This window comes from Petromyzon marinus, chromosome 39, assembly GCF_048934315.1.
Source record: "Petromyzon marinus isolate PM22_M1 ecotype Great Lakes invasive population chromosome 39, UKy_Petmar_22M1.pri1.0, whole genome shotgun sequence".
Classification (NCBI taxonomy): Eukaryota; Metazoa; Chordata; class Hyperoartia; order Petromyzontiformes; family Petromyzontidae; genus Petromyzon; species Petromyzon marinus.
In genome coordinates, this window is record NC_133705.1 from 15,746,984 (window position 1) to 15,765,120 (window position 18,137).

The 18,137-nt window shown below is 50.4% G+C and overlaps 1 protein-coding gene across 6 annotated transcripts in view; it reads left to right on the plus strand.

Moving 5' to 3' along the window:
• The window catches only part of HPS3 (HPS3 biogenesis of lysosomal organelles complex 2 subunit 1), a 63,745-nt gene that overhangs the window by 38,508 nt on the left and 7,100 nt on the right, over positions 1-18,137 (plus strand). For all 6 annotated transcript variants that reach the window (XM_076072945.1, XM_076072946.1, XM_076072947.1 and 3 more), the window contains exon 17: positions 3,447-3,560. In XM_076072945.1, coding sequence (XP_075929060.1) covers positions 3,447-3,560 — 114 coding nt within the window. The remainder of the gene's footprint in view (positions 1-3,446; positions 3,561-18,137) is intronic.

The window sequence follows — 18,137 nt, forward strand, 5'->3', positions numbered from 1 at the left end:
CACAAAAATGGTGAGAAATCTGAACTAGCTATGGACGTACCATTGGTTAACGAGGCCTTAAATGAGCACCTGGTGCAGTGCGTAAATAACCAGCACTGGGGAGACAAAGGTGGTGCAGACGTGGTGCTGGCCACACAACCCCTCGTGGGCCTCGACGGTCCTCATGGGTGCCCGCAAGTAGCACTAACCCCCAAAACTTGCCCATGAGGCTATACAGGGAATCTTTGTCTTTGCGAGGAGTGGCGGCGTAGCTGTTCGCGCTCCGCGCGACGAACCTTAGCGGCTTGGGCTCGATTCGTAGCCGTGCGCAGAATCGACGGAAAGTGGCACCCGAACCTGTTGTGGGCCTCCTCTAGGTTGACCCAGCCCTAAGTGAGCACCTGGTGTGATGTATTAACGGCAACGGTCTGGAGACGTAATCCCGACCTGGTTTGGGGCTCCAACACAGCCTTCTCGTTTGCCACGAAGGCCGCAGCAGATGCTCACCAAAGAGCGCTTGCAGTCCACACGAGGCTCTTTACATAGGGTGCAGGTACGAGGCAAGCTACGTCTGTGCACAACGCGTTGGAGCAGAGTCGAAGGCTTGCTGCTGTGTACGGGGGAGGAGGACTACCCAGCTAGTTGCACAGGAAAAGCCATTAAATGTCAAGGGCATTCTTGCATGCGCCGCCAAATTAAATAATAAACACTATCGAGTTCTATTTCATAATGTTCCGTTGTACGTGGAGGGGACGAACAATGGTCCTTCTGTTCATCTCTCACGGCTCTACCGAGTGTAACGGTTACTCTCCAAACCGACAGAAAAAAATATACGCCGCGTGCCGGCCTCGCTTCAAGAAAGAGGGGGGGGGGGGGACGAAGAAAATCCACAGTGGCGCTCGGCGATAGAAACGAAAAGTGCTTAACTTATTACGCCGCCGCTAATAGTGAAAGTTGTTGGTAAAATCGTTACGCGCGCAACAGCTGACGCGAGACAAAATGATAAATGACTCCTTGCAGGTAAAAATCACGGTTAGAAAGTGAGCCGAACGGAGAGAGAGAATGGGAGGAGGATTATTTTTTTTTCGTTTTCTTGTAATGCCCGAGGGCGAATGTAGCACTAGCGGAAAGTTACGGTCTGACCCAGAGGTCATCGTAATTTTGAAAACATCTCGCTCGCCGCTCTTACCGTGTGGAAGGTGATTTATGATGGAGGCAACAGTGGGTGGTGGGACTCTGCCTGGGTTTTTTTGGCCCGGTCTCCCCTCCACCCCCACAGTCAACCCCGCCGCCGCCTCCTTCCCAACCCACAACTGGCTGGTTCCTCTTTGTCTGTGCCTCTTTGGTGCAGTAGGGTCTTCGGTGCGCTTGGGTCGCGGAATTAAATTGTCAACAAAGCCTTGCCCCAGCAAGCTACGAGCGACACGGCGCCCCCGTGGTCTCGCTCGCTCCCTCGTTTCTCCACCGTATCCGCACGCTCGGCTTGTTAATAATCGTCGTCGTCGTCGTCATTGGCCACGATCAATCCGCTGCTAGATGCAGGCTATCCCAAGCCAGCGGCCACCCCAGACACTGCGATGCAGCGACTCCCCCACCCCGCTCCGCCACGCGTCCTGCCCTCGTTGCCGCTGCTCCATCTCCACGGTCGGCGTGCTCTCGGAAGCGTTCCGTGTTGATCATCATTGTAATTTAGCACGTTTGCTATTCGCGTCTTTCTGATAACAACACAAGGCTAATCACGAGGTGCACTGTATTTCACAGACAGAATCAGAATAGTTATTTCTACTGGAGGAATCCAATGCGCTATGAAGCTTTTTCACGGATGTCTAGTCATCGAATATGGGCTGCCAGTGTGAGGGGGCCGTGTTTGTAGTTTTTTCCACCTCTGTAAATTTGTAATTTATCGACCTGCGGACCGTGGCGCCGGGCACGCCGTGGCCTACTCTTCTTTCAAATAACGTCACGGGATCTTTGAACGTCCGCTGTGAAGGAGAAGGCGCACGTGAGAGAGTTGGGTGAGAGGTCGATGGGTTCGTCCGTCCAGCGTGGTGAAGTATGGTCAAGCAACGAGGCTGTTTCGTCCTTCATCCAGCAGTGGGATTGACAAAGGCCCGCTAATGTAAATGAGCGTGGACCGGGCATCTTCGCACCATGCGCGTTTGGCTGCATCCTCTTGAACGGTGATTTTTACAAGCGTCCTCGGATGTTGCGATTCAGGGATAAACCCAGTTTTTCCGTCGAGTGCGGCGGACTTTATTTGTATTTCACCACGGTAGGGCACAGGAATGTGGGAACGGTACCGCACGTTGGCACGGCGTTCGAGCCACTTTGTGTACCTATGTTTACCGCCCTGTAAATCTCCCCCGACCGGTAACCTGCCGAGGGCAACGTCTCCGTGCCCACGTCTCCACGTCTCCTGCACGCATCTCCTCGCGCGCTCATTCACCATTAATTCCATCCCGGTCGAGTGACACCGCGACCGTGATGGAATGGCGCTGAGAGACGGGACAGGCGGACGGGTGTAAGCCTTCAGATAGGAGACGGACTGTCCAGACGGAGACACAAGGTCAGGGCTAATCAAATTTCGTCGCGCACTTGAACGATAACATTTTAATGAGAAAAATATTTACGTCTTGTCTGAATAACTCAAATCACTCCATCGGTTGCCAATCCAATCCCAGATTCATTTCAAGATCGCACTCGCTAACCTTCAAGATTTGTTCACGGTCTCACCCCTGCCCTATTCCGCTCCCTCGATCTGTTCCCCTCTACGCACTCCGCTCCACATGCGCTCTGCTTCAGCGACTGAGACAACCTTCGCTGCTGCCCCCCCCCATCGCCTCCATCTCCCTTCCCCCAGCCATCCGTGCTGTCGACTCCCTGCCCCCCCCTCCCCCCTGTTTAAGTCTACCCTTTTTAACACAAATCTGGCTGTCACCTGATGAAGCTAGTTGTAATCACTGGCGAAACGTCGTACTCAGATTGTAAATGTCGTGGCTTGGCTCTCCAACACACCGGTTAGTGCTGTACTAGTGACGAATTGGCCACGTTCTGTTTACGTGACAACCCTTACTAGTTGGCTGTGTAGGGTGGTGGCGGGTTTTAACGACACATTTATATATTTAAGTGATCTACCCCCAAAAAATCCTCTATGGACGATACCTTTTCCCCCCCTCCACACACACATTATATATATCTGATCACCTCTCTCTGTAAAAGAAACACGCCCGCTGGCAATTTGTGTGTCCGTCGTCGTGAGATGCGGTCGCGTTGTGAAGAGTCGCGATGTTCGAGGAAGACGCAGCGCAGAGGAGGGAAATATCTCACACCGGGCCGTGTGTCGCAGTCCATGCCAGGGCCTTTGCAGGCCTCTAATACAACTTGCTGCTGATGCGTCTCGTCGGCATCGAAGAGTAACACAACACTATAGTCGCCCGCCTGCGAGTGACTCGTGTTTTGTTTTGCAGAGGGAGCTCTCGAAGGCTCACTTTGGGAAGGTGTTCCCGTGGGTGGCGCTGGTGATGAAGGAGGGAGGGCTGCAGATGGACGACCAACGCACCCAGCACCTGGAGAAGCTGCAGGTACCGGCAATGTCCTTCCACACTCTCTCCTGCCCCTCCACTCTCATCTCGCTCAACTCCCATCCACACTTTCCTACCTCTCCCCTCTCATCTCACTCTACTCTGAACCACGCTCTCTCCTGCAATGATGATTATTTTCATCATTGTTAGTTTCATCATTCTCAACATCATCTGTCGCATTCATCACGATCGTCATCTCCCAAGAGCACAACTTAGTGGGAGGTCAACAACGTGGCTTCTTTCGGACGAACCGATTTCTGCCATAGCAATGTGGAACTTCCACCGCCGGCGGCATCGCACCACCACCAAACGCTGGCAATGATCTCGGCTGCTGGCCAAGCCCATCGCGGACTGGCGTGCGGAGAGCGGTCAGAGCGATCTGCCGCTCCTCTTTCCCGCGCCTGTCAGGGCCCCCCCCTCCCGCCCCCCCCCCTGCACGTCGGACGGTCCCAAGCCGCTTCCTGACGAACGCGGTGATGTGACGGTAGATCCGTGGCGCTGGGAGGGGATGACTTTCGGCCCCGTTGTAAGTAAGTGACGGTTAGCGCTGCGAGCAATGGTTACAGGCCCTTGGGTATCCCCGAGTCGCTGATAATGGAGCTGTCATCCAGCAAGTTCGGGGTTTTTTTCTGCTTCTTCTTCCCATCCCCTCCCCCCCCACCAAGCTCGCTCGGTTCTCCACTGGGACGTGGAGCGGGAGGGAGGGGTCTCAGCTCCCCAATTCAGCCCCCCACCTCCCGCCCGCACCCCTCCCCACTCCGCGACACGTTCTTAAACCGGGTGATTCTGACCATGATGAATGTGAGGGCACGAGACTTCATTACTCCGCTAAATGACACGCGCAGAGTTCACAGCCATGCTTTGCTCTCCTTTTTTTTTCCCTTCCATGCGTGTTGGTCCGTCCGACAAGATCAGAAAAACGTTGATGCCCTTTATCCATCGCCCCGCCAGCTGCCCCCCCTGCCCTGAGCTGGCGATGTGGCTGAACGCTCGGTTTGTAGCTCTTGCTAATCTCACAACGTTGTGATTTTTTTTGTTATGAGCTCGTTAAAAAAATGTTTGAACTTGTTAAGCGACCTTTTTTGTCCACGCTGAGCGCGGCGGAGTTGCGCCGGCAGAGATATCGATTGAATTATTTAGGCGTTTTTGAAGAACGCGTAGGCGACTTACAGAAAAAGTATTGATCTTGAGAGCCACTTCTCGGCTTGCTCTGTTTATTGAGATTTTGAGCAAAGCTGGACCAATATTTGGCAAGGAAAATTGCATACTTCAAATCTTATCAATGCTTCTCGTACTGTCTGGGGAACTTATTCCAATATGGAAGAAGGCTATATAAAACAAAAAAAACTTTCAGAAATTAGCATATGATCTTCCTGCAGGTTCTCTTACATTGATTTGTTACAATGAATGCAATGTCCACGTGAAGCCGGGTCAAGAGATTACGTACGCAAGTTAGAGACGCACCTCATTGACCTCAACGAATGTTGAACTTCTTTAGCGCGCACCGCACGTGAGCCGACGGTGCTCACGAGGTTGAGACTGGCGTACGGTGGCTATTCTTTGTAGCCACGTGACTGTCCTTTGTAGCCACGTGACTGTCGCTGTGCGTACGCTGCCCCCACGTCGCGGTGCGTGCGTGCGATACCGCTTGGGGGCGCTAAAGTTACAAAAAATACACCCGAGATCCAGCAGGCCGTTTGCCCAAAACGTTGCCCAATTTTGTTTATTATTTTAAGGCCACGGTGTCATTGGCGAGCGTGTCAAGGTTTTTGTTGTTGTGAGTTGTGCCCCACTGCCAACGCAGCAGCATCACCACCAGATGATGTGTTCTATACCCATCACGCTTTGCCCTCGCAAACATTTCCTTCTGTTGTTTTCGTCGAAGCAAAGCCGACTCTTCATAGACGTACAAATCGAATCATGTTGCAGTCCGTCGGCTCGTCGGTTTTTCCAGACCGGTGTAATCCAGCGGCGTCGTCCGTTAAACGCGAGCGTTACTCTCAACCGGTTTACACCTTCTGGGTCTCATCGCCAGCGTGAGGCTCTGCGAAACAAATGGCCGCTGGGCGAGCAGATGTCAATGGCAAATTGAGCCCATCTAAACTACCGGGCGAAAAAAGCAACTTGAATGTGGCATCGTACTTTGCATCGTTCTTTCAAGTCTGTTGCATTCTAGCCGCGCTACGTAAGGGTCGGTTTATACGTTGAGCCGTGTGTGGCAACTAGTAAATTTGTTAGTTTTTTTTATGTGTGTATATATAAGCGTACAGTCGTGTCAAGCCGACGGAGGGGGGTCACGTTTGCTCGATCTTTGAGCCCGACTTGACAAACCCACCATGTACACAAATTAGCCGAGGTGGGCGAGGTCTTGCTTTGAAGGTAGTAGGAGTTCCCCTGAGTTCAATTCCTTCCACATGTCCAACAATGAAATGAGAGTTGTAATCGTCCACACTCGCTTGGAACGCATTGCCCGAGGCCCGGGACTCGTTTTAAGGAGGGAGGAGGTCCTGCATCGGGATGTTTGGCAATTTCTTCGATGGGCGTCGACATAATGACCCTCATTGAGACATCGCGATGCGCGAGCCAACACGGTCAGGATGGCACTTGCTTCATTCGTCCTGCGTGAATCTTTTCAAGGAGATGCGTGGATGGGGTTGTTGTTGGTGTTGTTGTTGCCGTTGTTAGCCGGTAACTTCCCACTGCACGGCAACGGCCTCTTCCCCCATCGTCGTCGTCTCCTTCCTTTCCTCGGCTGCTCCTGTCCCATCCGTGGCCGCCCCCTGTCCAGGTTGTGACCTGCCGTCTGCGTTGTGACCTCCCGAGCGTCGTGGTTTCTTCTCACTGCTGCCATCTTCTTCCAGCGACTGCCTCTGCTTCTCCTCCCCTCTCTCAGTCTCCACCCCGGAGTTTGTTTCATCTCTCATCTCAAGTCAGGTGTTTTCGTGATGGCGTCTTGCCCCATTTCCACTTGCTTTCATTCTCCTTTAACAGCAGCATCCTCATCGGCGTGACCCCCCCCCTCTCCTTATCCTTCTCTCTTAACGTTTGTCCCTTTCATTCCTTAACCAAACTCCCCCCCCTTCGACTTTCTCGCATTAGATTGACGTCCCGACTGCACCCGTTTTGCCATAGCGAGACCCTGGTCGTGTGCAAGCCCCTCTCTTACAAGTTCAGAGGTTCCTCGCGCCCCAATTGGCACGGTTGGCTACGTACGGTGCGAAAGAAGTTCTACATGCATACATACATGCTCGGATACAGAAGCAGCCGCAAGCGAAATGCGTGCGGCCACTTTAAGGAAACGTGCATTTTTTTTGTTGTTTTTTTTTTTTCCGGAGAAATCTGAAGGCACGACGAAGCCAGCTTCCCACGACCGCACGCTGCTCCTCGATAACATCTTTCCCGAGACATTAGCGTCATATCCCGAGAATCTTACAGATGCATTCGTTTGCCTCTGCGAGCCCTTTGCAAACGGCAACGGAAGCCTGAGAATCTTAGCGGCGCCTTAATTGGAGGTCTGAGCTTCGAAGCGAAACGGCGAAGTGAGAGAATCTCAAACGGTCCCTAAGTTTGACTCGGGGGAGCCTTGGGAGTGAACGTGATATCCGCCAATGCCGACCAGCCTGGACTCTGGACACCTGGGGAAAAAAAGCGCCCTGGTGCAGCGGGGATCTTCCCGCTGAGACAAAGTTGTCCGAACCTTGGACAGTAACATTGAAGCCTGTGAATCCTGAAGGTGCAAACGTGCCTTCGCCTGGCACAATGAGCCTCGGGTAACAACGCAGAAACATAATGCCAGTAAAAAAAAACTGGTTGTCGGAAAAGCCTTTTGGAAAGTCAGTTCTCATCAACTCGTATTATCCACTCTGTTGTCTTTCTCTGGCTTCACAATTAACGTTCCCGTGAAGAAGGGCCATTGCTCGAAACGTTAACTATTTATACATTGTCCCTCTTAAAGCCACGGTGTGACTGACGAACGCGAATTCCAAAGGCACTTGGTGTATGGCGCGCTGCGTGTAATGTAGCGCTCGAGTTGCTTGTGTGGTTACACGGTTTGTGTGTACCATCTGCTGGCGGTCCATATACTTGGTTTAATTGTGGCCATCTCGGTGGCCGCTGGCACCGAATTGTTCACGAGAGCTTTGTAGGAATCCTCCCCCGTGCAGGGAACCACGGCGTGTAAGACTCCCACGCGCCGGTGTCACGGCCCCCATTTGAGAGCCGCCAGCGTGCGCTATATATGTAACAACAAGTCTCGGATGCTGGAGGAGCCGGAGGAAAGAGAGTCGTTTTTGGGAATGAAGAGGGGGAGGGCAGAGAACAGGGGGGAGGATGGAGAAGATGGAAGCTCTGGGACCTCCTGCAAGTGCAGAGCACCAAAGCAGCAGAAGAAGACGCATTCCGTGGAGGCGACTGACCTATTGCGAACGGATAGAACAGAATTCTACAAACGTGACGCGAATATGGAGGGAGGAAAGAAGAAGGGGGCGATGGTCGACACGACTGTCAAGGTTTTCGGGGTGGCGCTGTGGAGCCCGCGGACGAGAGCGCCGCGTGCTGTCGGGCAGCGTGATGTCCGACGTTTCGTGCCCACCGTGCTGTGAGCTTCGTCGGTTCAAAATTCCGATCGCCGAAGTAGGCCCGCGCAGCAAAGTCCGGACGTTGCGCTGGACATTGCGCGGTACGACCCGAAAGCACGCAGAGAGCCTGGGACAGATGGTAAAAATTAGGCAACAAAAAAAAGAGAAGAATCGATTTCTTTCGATGGGAACGTAACCCCGGAATCGTTTCATTCCATCGCCGAGGAGCGGCGGAGTCGTCGTCACCACGCAGCGCAGTCCATCATCCTCATCCGCAGAGTAAATCAACACTTGTGCTGATAAGTGCTCATCGGGGGACATTCGTGGCTGGGTCGGGCGATGGGAACGGGGGACGGACAGCTGGCGGGCCACGTTGCGGTGTGCGCAAAAAACACTTCGCTCTCCAGCCCACACTCCCCGGGGAGGTGACACGGGGGTGATGGAGGCTGTGTGGGATATGAGACCCAAGTTGTGTCTCCACTCAGCCCAGACAAAACAAAGAGCCGAAAGCTCAATTAGGATGGGGCTGCTCAAGAGGATAAGCTGTGTCAAATTCACAAAGCGGTGGATTTTTTTTACGAATTATTTTTTGACGATGATCATGGAAATTTTACTGGTGGAGGGATGGGCAGATGTTTGCTCATTCATATCTCTTGCTACCAGTTTGGCATAATTCAATATTTGGTTGAATTCAATGGTTAAAACATTTTTAGGTAAGCGTTTGGACGAGCGGTAGCCGGGTGGCGTGGTGTTTGAAACCCCTGAGGCAGCACCACTGGGAAACCTGGGTTCGAACCCAAGTTTCAGCTGTCTGTGATTAAACGGGCTTCTCAGATGTAGTGAGTTGATGATGTGCGCATGGCTAACAGCACAGACGTCATTTTATGCTGTGGGGTTGGCCGGAATGTGGCAGTACAGCAAATAGGTATTCCTGACCTGCCTCTGCAGATGGTAACTGTTATCCCATAGCAGTTGCGCACATTTTCTACTGGCACTTCAGTTTCCTCCCACGTAAAAATATTCATTCATTATCGTGATGCCGAACTCGGCTGGAGAGAGCCGTAATACTCCTTGAGGCTTTCTTGGGTAAATAAATGACGAATGGCAATCTCGTGGGTAAACATTTTCCCAAGCCTCAAGCCTCATTAGGGTTTACGCATCACCGCCAATTTCGGCGACAAAGCCTCGAGTAGCCAAGGTTATTGGAAAACCCTAATCCCGGCTGACGAGGCGCCGTCTTGAAAAACCAACGTAAGGACAAGATAGGACGCGGCGTTTGGCGTGCTGAACCGCGGTCACCGTTACAACGATCGTGTCGCCACTGCCTCCGCCACCGCCGGCTGCCGTGCCGTCGTGAACGCCGCGGAGGGAGTGGAGTCGGGGCCCCTCGGCCGTCGACCTCGGCCGGCCGACTCTGAGACCGACGATGCCTACCAGGCCACCAATATGGCGTGTCTGCGTGTGTGTCTGTGTGTGTGTGCACGTGGGTAGCTGTAATGTAGCGGCAGTGTAGCGGTCAGCGTGCTGGGCCTCCCCTAAGTCGACTCGGACTGAAATGAGTACGTGGTCCAATGTGTAACATCCCCGCTGGGGAAACAAAGTCGACCGGGCGTGGTGCTGGCCACCCACCCCCGTCGTTTGCCATGCACTCGTCCCAACAATCTGTTAAAGCTATAATATATATTAATAATAGGGATGAGTTTCTGATTAAACCATTTTGGATTTTAATGACGGTTTAAGATATGTTTTCACATTTTCGGGTGACCTTAATTGTGTAATACTTTAATTTGTCTGCGTGCTTACAAAATTGACGTCATTCAACGCCACCTGATACCGCTATTGGCTGGGAAAGTGACGTCATACTTTCAGATCAATCTGCAAAAAAATTACCATCGCATCTTGACCAGGTTGTTTTTTTTTGTTAGTGGGGGGGGGATCAGAAAATCAGAAGCACATACATTTATAATGTTTATTTATTTATACAATAAAAAAAAAGTTTAGCCACTGTAGTATTATGCCACGGACCACACACCAGTTGATAGGCCCAAGTTTATCTGCTATTTTTGACCTTTACATCCGTTAACTCCCAGGCAAGTGATAAATACATTTCTTTGTGGGGACGTTTGTGCCTCGACATTTACCTGCGAAAAACTTTTCTTCACGGAAAATAATTCCACAACATTTCGCGTGAATAATGAACGGATTTTTATTCTTATTTTAACTTAATAGGCCGTCTTTTACTGGGGGGAGAACACGTCTGCAAACCCGACATGGAAAAAAAAAATAATGCGGAGAGAACGCGTTAAATAAAACGCGGTGAAAAATGAATACGTCAAAGGTAGGCATTGCTTAGCTCTGCGCAAAGCCATTACCTTTTAAGCCAAAAGCGCACACATACACACACACTCTCTCTCTCTCCCCCGCCTGCTCCAAAATTAAATACGGTTGTCACAAACTAATCGCAGAAAAACATACTGCATTTAATCTCCCGCGTTCTCCGGGGGCCAAACTGTTAGAGCGGCTTATAATGAATGCATTGCTTGGGGTGCTTGTGGTTTGCCATAAATACACTCGCAAATTGCTGTAACAACACCGAGATTCGCATGGGGTTGCGACTATTGTATAATTAATGCAGGGAAAGGGGAGGGGGGCGGCCTTTGGGGAAACTGCCACGGCACGGCGTCGATGCCGGAGATATTCTCCAGCAGGAAGATTACTCGGGAGGGGGGGGGGGGCCTTCTAACACGGGCAAGGGAGGCGATTATAATCTTGGCATTATCTCTCCAGCCCCCTAATTGCAACCTCGTTGGAATGTTCAACATTACACCACAGAAAAAATATCACTTGCTCTATTTAACAAATCTATTCCAGGGGCAGACAATCTCATCAATCTGTCTGGCCTACTTTGAGATTCGTTCTTTTTCGGTTTATTTTCATACTTCTACCCCCAAAAATGCCTCCACTTCAGCGGCGATTTTCATATCCTGAATCCTCTCATTTGTGAACGCTGAAATTTGTACCCAATGTGTAAAAAAACGCGGAGAACGGGACGCTGGACCCAAAACTCCGCTTAAATGCAACGTCAGTTTTTGCATTAACATGAATGAATAGGGCAGCTTATTATGCTTCTCTGGAAATAAAAACAGCTTACAGTAGACCACATACACACACAACTCAACACATTTGTCAATAACACCCGGGGCCTTAAAATAAATGAAGAAGGGCCAAAGCCTGAAACGTCACCTGTTGTGTTATTCCTGTTAAATGCCACACAGGTGGGATTGACGGATGTGAGCTTTGTTGTTGTTCGTGCCTGTGCACCAATGCAGCAGCATCGCCGAATTATTTCCTTAAACTTTCACAGGTCCAGTTGTATTATTATCATCATTATCCATTAACGTCATCATGGCATTTCCGAAAGAAACGGTGAGATTTTTTTAGTTTTCTGATTAATCCAAGAATTTGCTTCGCATTCCGAATCCATATATAACCTACACAACTCCGATCGACTGCTGTTTGCGTTGTCAGCTGTATTGCGGCAATTCCACGTTTCCATGGCAGCATCTGGTAAACCATTGTAACAACCACAGTTAATAACTTCCTCATAGTGGGTGCAATTAAAATGAGGTCGTTATTGCGTTTATCATGGGTGCCACACATAACCTTGACAATTTACTCCTGTTTTCTTTACTCCTATTGTTCGTACAGCCCTTTGTCAATCCACTGCTGGATGATACTACGTGTCGGTCGTGATGGTTACTTGACCATACCTCACCACGCCGATCGGTGCGAGTCGGTGACATGGCGTCAAGCCCAAAGACAGCTTTTAGACGTTACTCCGCCACCACAGTTTGCCGAGTCCGGGACTCCAACTCGGGTCACCAGGATCATGGTGCAGTACGGTAAAAGCCCCACATTTCTCTGACGAAACACAAAATCGCACACTTAAACAATGTGCACGTCGCGAGTGGCACACTGCTTCGGACGCTGTCACCTGTTTGGCACGTTACGTTATAGTTATGTTATAATTCCTACTCTTAAACCGAGCAGAATGATTAATAACGGCAACGCCACCTGCGTAGTGTGTAACTTCAATAATAATAACAACAACAACGCCTTTACATTTAATTTACGAAACATTAACGACATACGACGTCGCAAAATGACAAAGTGGAATTAAAACAAAGCGGTCGCCCAAGCAGGCTTACAAACTCGCGACGGTTAATTCCAACATAAAATAGTGATATTTAAAATGCAGCCGGGTCGAAGATTAAGCTATGCATACACAATAACAACCGGAGCGGTGTGGAGGTGGGGGGGGCAGCATAGGAAAATAAGAGATTTACTGTTATTCGAGTTGATGTCTCCAAGGGTTAATGCATTTAACCAATGCATTGGGCATGTTTGCATTTTTATGAGCTCCTCGCATGCATGCAGGCCCCGGGGCAGCCTTTCACGGCTCTTAAGGCTGTAAATCCACACCGGCGGAGGAAATGGGGTCAAGAGAATGGGAGTGGCCGGGTTGTACAATAATATATTTTACAAAAAGCCAGTCATGAGCATGACTGCTGGCATTCACAGCGGTAGTGGCATTGAGATATAAATAAATAAATATATTTATAGCTTTTTTTTCATTTTTTTTATCCCGCTCCCGGATTTTTGTGTGTGTGTGTGAGAGAGAGCACCATCTTGCTCGTTGTGTGGAACACAGCTTGAATCTGCATTTAATTTGCGAGTTTCACGTTTATGGGATTTCGGTGCCAGGACGTGCTGCAGGGGGAACTGTGTTATAGGTGCGTGCGTGCGCCCGGTTTGGCTGCTTCCCGACTGGCAGAGCCTGCCAGCCATCCCGCCACCACCGCCGCTGCTGCCCTGCTCCACTCACTGTGCCAGCGCAAATAAAATATAAATAAATAGTCCCCTTTGTATAACCAACTTGGCCTCTCTTGGGGTCTCAAAACTCCTATTATTTTATATATATTTTTTTTATATGAGAAGGTTTTGCGTCCGGATGTTTTGACCGGTGTGTGGCTGTGTTCAGTGTTGTGTTCATGCGCAAGGGGAAACAGGAATAACCTCCTCGTGACAACTCTCACACCGTTGGTGGAGACTTCGCTTCAAATTAAGTAAAAATTAAAGGGTCATAAACCGACTTGCTGTGCGGCCCCCTACTGGACAACTAATTGCCCTGCAGATTGTGAGTCTCGTGTACTGGATGATGTCTGCATGATCCACAAACGCTACCGCCCCAAAACACCGCGTTGTGTGTAACAATGCCTGACATAACATCCATAAATACACATTTTTTTAAGATCTGATAGTATTCTTTTGACATGCGCTCGTATTTTTAGACCAAATGATGTATGTGTATTAGTGAGCACATACTCTCTGGTTTATGTTTTCATAGGAAGTGTTGGCATAGTGGTCACGGTACTATGAACCGAGTGAGTCTGGTTCAGCTCCTGGCCATGTGCATTGTAGGTAACTTACATCTAAACCGGACTTGGGCTTCCGGTAGGTCAACTAAAATATCGCCTTTGGTTAATCCACCGCTGGATGAAGGCTTCCCCAACCCCGTGTTGGTCACAAGGGAGTTGGGGACCGTACTTCATCATGTGAGATAGTGCGGATTGGTGAAGGGGGATGGCCCAGGTCCAATCGTAGCCACCGTCTGAAATCGAACTTGGGGTCACCAGCTTCCCAGTGCAATGTGCCAACAACGGCACCACCACCCCATGTACCTTTTTAGATCTCCTAGGTTAACGCAGCCTAAAATAAGTCCCTGAATGAAGCGTGGTCAAACATTAGACATGGTGTTGACCACACCGCAAACCTTGTTGCTGTGAGCGGCCTTAACAAAGAAAATACGGAAATGAAAGCATCAAAAGCTATTGAAAAGTATCGCAATGAGAATGGCGATATTGTGCAATGTTACTCTTGCGAGGTGCGCCTATGGGATGATGTGAACGTGCTTCATAGCGTTCGGTAGGAACACTCCGCATAGAAGATGCTCCGTGCGCAGGAGCGGTTACAAAATAATTCCTCTCGTTTCGACATTCCCCCCCCCCCCGTCTCCCATGAGCCCCGAGCGTTAAAACACCCAAGATGGCACAACTTGTGCAGCCCTTTAAGGAGTGTTTTTTTTTAAATAGCACACTTGACAAAGAGGGCCCCTGGAAATATGTGTGATATTTAATCTGAGCGAACTGCACGCAGTGAATTGCAAAGGGGGGGAGCACGTGATATTGCTTTTCTTCCTCTCTTTTCGTTTCGTGGACATTAATGGAGACGTTACTGCTGCGACACACATCCCTCTTAACAAGGAACTGGCCGGACATCCCAGTGTGCGACGCCTTGCCGAAAATAGGAGTCTTGACACCGAGTGAAGCTTTCTCGGATGAACAAACCTGCATTCCTCGTTAGATCGTGAGCCACTGCAAGTTAAAGATTAAATAAATCGCCTCCTTGGCATAACCAAGAGCAACATCGCCCCCACACTGGCACACCAGTGCCCACGATTGGGCTCTTGCCGCATAAACTTTGTTCCGCACAGGTAGAGTTGCTATCGGTAGGGGGGTCCCCTAGGCTAAAAAATAAAAAAAATGAGAAGCTACAATTGGGCATTGGAATGATTGACGCGCGATTGTAAGGTGCTCTGACGTGCTGGAGCGCCCCGGGTCATGGAGCGCTTTTGTTTGCACACATTGTCTGAAATCTCAAAGACCAGTCCCCGCCCCAGGAACGTGTAATGTCCACCTTGCTCCTGGGGTCTCCAGTGGAAATGACTGCCCCACCCCCCTCTCCCCCCGTTGGTTTGCACGCGCAAGAGAGACGCGCGTTGGTTCTCGCCTCTAATGCTGCAGCGCCGTGTTGCGTGGGCCCACGCACGCACGCACGCGTGGCGCTGTTTAGGTTTTATAAAGCGTGATTGTATATGATCGGAAAACAAAGAGCGGAGCCGGATTTTTTCCTCTCTCTCCTTTCCCGACAGCGGTGTCGCACGTGGCGCGCTGATTATTTATAAACGCAGACGCAAAATTGCCTTTCTAGCCCCGGGGTGCGGAGACAAGAGAGCCATTATTCCGACCCAACTTGGCTGGCCCTTGGCGCTGTACCGGGAGGGCACTTTTGACTATTAACCGTCTCTACCTTGGGCGCCGTGAGACGCGGGGGAAGAGGCTGGGCGCGATTTGACGGCGAGGAAAATCCAACGAACGCATTTCACTTGGCTGCACTCTCCTCTCTTTCCACACAAACAAGGAGGACAAAGATCTCCCGTGTAGCCTTTGACGGACTGCGCGGCAAGTGCTGTCACCTGATGAAGGTCAGCACGGCACATGACGGGGGGGGGGGGGGGTGGGTGGGTGGCCAGCACCACGGCCGACCGCACACGCACACTCAAACACGCTCACTCGCGCTAGAATGAAGTGTGAGGCATAAACTGACTGCAGCGTTTCCTTAGGCAAATTATTACGCGAATTCAGATCGTGAATTTATTGGAATTTAGCATTTGATTATTTGGTATTTGTGCCTATTCGTGAAGCGCAAGGCTGTCACGAAGGCACGTAGTTTCACGGACAATCGAAATATCACAGTTGGGGGTAAAGTTGCTATGTCTCTTCACCCAATCGTGTCATAATTTGAGAGTGATTTTCAAAGCTGACAGATTTGTTCAATAGTCGCAAGCGGTTATTTGCTTGCCGCAATTTCCCATAAGTAGAGAATTTTCACTCGAGGATGTTTTACCATGGGGAAAACATTTAGAATGTTCATAGTTTATAGTAAATACCAACAAGGATATAAAATCATGGTCATCATCTGAAATATAATTTTCTAAAATTAACTCGAGACTTCTTGTTTCCTTTGGGCGAATCAAATGCCCACCAGACCTGCCCAGTAAACCCTGAACGTTGGCCCAAGACTTCCGGCCACGTCCTAACGTCGGCCCAACGTTGGGACGTTTCACTGGGTGCCCGTGAAATGGTTAATCGGACATTGGGCCGGATGCTCACGTGTAACGTACCACCCTGCGAACAAAATGATTTGAGATGTTGTGGTGGTGGTGGTTCATATCTTATTCATGTTAAAATGATCTCTGTATGGAGCCGTTGGGTGGTTTCCTGCAGGTAGGAGAAATGGATTATCAGGAATAAGTTTAACGCAAGTGTGAGTGCAAGTGGGCAGATTTTACCCTCATATATTATTCATTCAAATCTACACCGCATACCGTCACATATATATCGTATGGTGGTAATGAAACACTTTATATGGTAAATTCTCCGTAAGATTGTGTGCAGTTTACACAGTGCCAATGCTAACGTACAAACACGGTTGCTTTGCTCCGCATGCGCATCCCCTTCGTGGCATGCGGTCGGCCTGGCGAGAAAGATCTGTCGGTGTTTAAAGAGTTTCTTCACCATCGTTAGCAATGATCTGTCCACTGCGAGGTGAACGCCTCCCCAAGCTGTCTACACCTGTCACGATCTCGTAATGTAAAAATTACCAAAGCAAGCCCACGTGTGCATGTGCTTGGATGGTCGACCGCCATGCCTAAGAGTTGTTATAGGCTGCGTAGTTACGTGGACGAGCAACGGCAACATCCACCGTTGTACTGTACTTCTATGCTCCCACACGTCTGAGCTTTCCTGCCTTAGACAAGCCATACAAACCAGATTGGTGAGGTACGATCAAACGACTCTCTCCCCCGCCCACAACCCCTCATCCAACAGTGTATTGACAAAGCCATTTAAATGAGTGGTGTATGTGTGGCTGGCGTGGGTCCTGGTGCGAGCCCCCCCCCCCCCCCCGTCCACCCTGTTGTCGAGTTACCCACCTCCTCGTCGCCCAACGTAGCTCTTTTCAGAAGCGAACCTCGCCACAAATGATAACCCAACGGAAGTGGCTTATCATCATGTGGAAATTTATTGCAGCTAAATACTCTCAACGCATGTTGATTCTAAATGTGCGGGGGGGTGGGGAACTGTAGGACCCGGAGAAAGATCCTTGTGACCACCAGGAGAGAGGGAACATTCAAATTCCTAATATACAGTTGTTGGGGTCGGGATCAAACCCATGACCTCCTGCATACCAGGCGAGGTAGTTCACATCTCGTCACATGCAGCGCCCCAATTGTACCGCATGGACACTCACTCAATAGCTACGCCACTGTCGTGGACATGTACATGCCGATCCCTACCATGGGAACGTGGTATGTTCACACCCTGGCTTCGAGCTTCCGGCGGCGACGAGTGGCGCCCTTTGTCCCCGTGTGAGTGATTCTCCCTGCGTTGAAGGAGTGGTGCTCCTCTCCTGGGTGGGTCTCTCCTTAGGGGGACAACCACTGTTGACTTCTCCATAGTGGTACCTATTTTAGAGACCACCCCCCCCCTCCGGGAGAGATGATGGGCAAAGTCGACTCCCAACCTGGATTTGAACCCCGCGAACTTCCGATTGCGAGCCGCTCGCTCTCTCCCGCAGAGCCACCGGGCCGGATTGACTTTGACGAACCGATTAAAGTATTCCCGTGTCGTTAAGGGAAACCGGTTAATAGTGTGTGTGTGTGTGCATGTTTCGTGCGTGTGCACGCCGCGTGTCCCCGGCCCGAGCCTTCTTGGGCTCATTGTGCCCCCCCCACCGTCCGTCGTTTGAAGGCGCGCGCGATGAAAGCAACGCGTTATCGGGACGGGATGGCGCGCACGGAGCTTACCTACCGCAGTCGGGACCACATGGGATGCTGAGAAATAGCGATGCGCCCGTGGTGCATGGACCACAGACTTAAACTGACGACGCTGGTCGCCGATTCGAGCCGATACTTTTTTGTCTCGTTGTGGCATTGTCGTCCGATTCCACTTAAAGCGGAATCTTCATCTCTGCCGTTAATTACTCCGTTCGGTGGGTTGCTTCATTATAATGTTGGCATTTTTAAATAAAAATCCCATCATTATTATGTTTATCGTCGCAGAAAGTTGGTGCCAAATTAAACTAATTTGGGCACTCTTCA